Source organism: Nanorana parkeri, unplaced genomic scaffold (genome assembly GCF_000935625.1).
Source record: "Nanorana parkeri isolate BGI_ZX_2015 unplaced genomic scaffold, ASM93562v1 scaffold2576, whole genome shotgun sequence".
Lineage (NCBI taxonomy): Eukaryota > Metazoa > Chordata > Amphibia > Anura > Dicroglossidae > Nanorana > Nanorana parkeri.
In genome coordinates, this window is record NW_017308844.1 from 125,633 (window position 1) to 128,759 (window position 3,127).

At 52.6% G+C, this 3,127-nt stretch overlaps 1 protein-coding gene across 1 annotated transcript in view; it reads left to right on the top strand.

Moving 5' to 3' along the window:
- Positions 1–633, top strand: part of NPRL2 (NPR2-like, GATOR1 complex subunit) — an 8,777-nt gene extending 8,144 nt beyond the window's left edge. The window contains exon 9 of the mRNA XM_018573852.1: positions 434–633. Coding sequence (XP_018429354.1) covers positions 434–633 — 200 coding nt within the window. The remainder of the gene's footprint in view (positions 1–433) is intronic.
- The last annotated feature ends 2,494 nt before the right edge of the window (positions 634–3,127 follow it).

The following is a 3,127-nucleotide window of genomic DNA, read 5'->3' on the forward strand; positions in this document are numbered from 1 at the left end:
TAAATGCCGTTCGCACCTCATTCTTGCCACTAGATGGAGCCGACGAGCTTTAAAATCTTCAATGCTCCTCGGCTCCATCTAGTGGCAGCAATGAAGTGCGAATGGCATTTGACCAGCTATACCCTGGGAGAACGTTTATACATCAGCCCCACAGTATAGTGTAGATAAGAAGTGGGAGTGGCTAATTAGATTTAATGAGATAACACAGGAAGCGTGCACGGACACAGGACTGCTCTGAATGTTCTGCCATGTGTGTAAGGGAGACGAAAAGATTATTTTAGCATTGTCCTTATCATGTTGATGGTGGGGGAGGGGAGGGCAAGATATAAGCGGATTAAACTTCCTCGCCGAGGACTCTGTACAGTGAACGTCCTGTTGGGTCAGTTGATGTGTATGTACCCCACAAATCTTGTGCTTGCCTTCTCCTCCGCAGGTCTGAAGCGGCCGAGTCTCCGCGACGTCTTCCAGTTGTACTGCGGCCTCAGTCCGGGTACCACTGTGCGCGATCTCATCGCCCGACACACGCAGCAGCTGCAGAGAGTGGACGAGCGGTCAGTGGGTCCCTTATGTCTGTGCTCCCCGTGTGTCCGAGAATTTCCCTTCCTCACCCTCCAAAGAACTGAACTCCAATAAATGAAAGGGGCGGAGCCAGGGACAGTTAGCAAGCGCTAGGTGATGCTGGGCGTCCAGCTAGGAAAGGAGGCGGAGCTCTATCTGACTTGCTTCTAATGTACATTGTGAGAAGCTCCCAGTGTGCAGTGACATCAGAGGAAGAGGGGAGGAGCCGATACAACTGTGCAAGACTGGAGGGGAGGACGGAGGTCAGATAGAAGACTGAAGGGGAGGACGGAGGTCAGATAGAAGACTGAAGGGGAGGACGGAGGTCAGATAGAAGACTGAAGGGGAGGACGGAGGTCAGATAGAAGACTGAAGGGGAGGACGGAGGGCAGATAGAAGACTGAAGGGGAGGACGGAGGTCAGATAGAAGACTGAAGGGGAGGACGGAGGTCAGTCATTGTATGTTCTCTTGCAGGGATGAGCTACCGGGAGTTGGACGAGAGGCTGGACAGCGATCCGAATATCATTGTGTGTATGAAGTGAGGTCTCTGGAAGGGGCGCAGACACACAGACTGCTCAGGAAACAGAACCCACTACTCTGCCCGGCGTGTCGGACTCTGGAAACGCCCCCCTCCCAACAACCAATGGGAGTGTTCCTTTCATTCTTCCATACAGTGTTTGAAGAAGGGAAGATACTGATTGGCTGCCAGTGATGCAGAGCGGTGTGGGTGGGGCTGAGTTATGACGAGTGGAATTTTGTTAATCATCATAAGAAGAGACAATGAATATAAGAACATTAATAAATTATCTTTTTTATTTATATCCTCACTGATCGGTCTCTGTACAGAGGAGCTTACACTCTAATGTCCCCTCCCCCCCATAGTCACATCAGTCTCTGTACAGAGGAGCTTACACTCTAATGTCCCCTCCCCCCACAGTCACATCAGTCTCTGTACAGAGGAGCTTACACTCTAATGTCCCCTCCCCCCACAGTCACATCAGTCTCTGTACAGAGGAGCTTACACTCTAATGTCCCCTCCCCCCCCAGTCACATCAGTCTCTGTACAGAGGAGCTTACACTCTAATGTCCCCTCCCCCCACAGTCACATCAGTCTCTGTACAGAGGAGCTTACACTCTAATGTCCCCTCCCCCCCACAGTCACATCAGTCTCTGTACAGAGGAGCTTACACTCTAATGTCCCCTCCCCCCCAGTGACATCAGTCTCTGTACAGAGGAGCTTACACTCTAATGTCCCCTCCCCCCCAGTCACATCAGTCTCTGTACAGAGGAGCTTACACTCTAATGTCCCCTCCCCCCCAGTCACATCAGTCTCTGTACAGAGGAGCTTACACTCTAATGTCCCCTCCCCCCCAGTGACATCAGTCTCTGTACAGAGGAGCTTACACTCTAATGTCCCCTCCCCCCCAGTCACATCAGTCTCTGTACAGAGGAGCTTACACTCTAATGTCCCCTCCCCCCCAGTCACATCAGTCTCTGTACAGAGGAGCTTACACTCTAATGTCCCCTCCCCCCCAGTCACATCAGTCTCTGTACAGAGGAGCTTACACTCTAATGTCCCCTCCCCCCCAGTCACATCAGTCTCTGTACAGAGGAGCTTACACTCTAATGTCCCCTCCCCCCCAGTCACATCAGTCTCTGTACAGAGGAGCTTACACTCTAATGTCCCCTCCCCCCCAGTCACATCAGTCTCTGTACAGAGGAGCTTACACTCTAATGTCCCCTCCCCCCCAGTCACATCAGTCTCTGTACAGAGGAGCTTACACTCTAATGTCCCCTCCCCCCCAGTCACATCAGTCTCTGTACAGAGGAGCTTACACTCTAATGTCCCCTCCCCCCCAGTCACATCAGTCTCTGTACAGAGGAGCTTACACTCTAATGTCCCCTCCCCCCCAGTCACATCAGTCTCTGTACAGAGGAGCTTACACTCTAATGTCCCCTCCCCCCCAGTCACATCAGTCTCTGTACAGAGGAGCTTACACTCTAATGTCCCCTCCCCCCCAGTCACATCAGTCTCTGTACAGAGGAGCTTACACTCTAATGTCCCCTCCCCCCCAGTCACATCAGTCTCTGTACAGAGGAGCTTACACTCTAATGTCCCCTCCCCCCACAGTCACATCAGTCTCTGTACAGAGGAGCTTACACTCTAATGTCCCCCCTTGCTGATGCTAAGAGCTCTTAGGTGACCGGCTCAGGCCGCCTCATTATAGGGACAGATACTACAACTCCCATCATTCATTGCACTTGCCGCAACCAATGCGCACGCATGCCACTCACACTGTCACTGAAGAAGCCCATAGGCCAGGGGAAGCTAAACTTCTGCCCTCCGGCTGCGGTGAAACCACAAATCCCATCATGGACCTGTCTCTGGGAGCCATGCTTATGGCTGTCGGTCTTGCAATGCCTCGTGGGACTTGTAGTTGAACCACAGCAAGAGGGCTGGAGTTTTGGCTAGCCTTGGTGTAGGCCAGGGGTGGCCAAACTCCGGCCCTCCAGCTGTTGTGGAACTACAAATCCCACGAGGCACTGCAAGATTCTCCCAGGGATGAC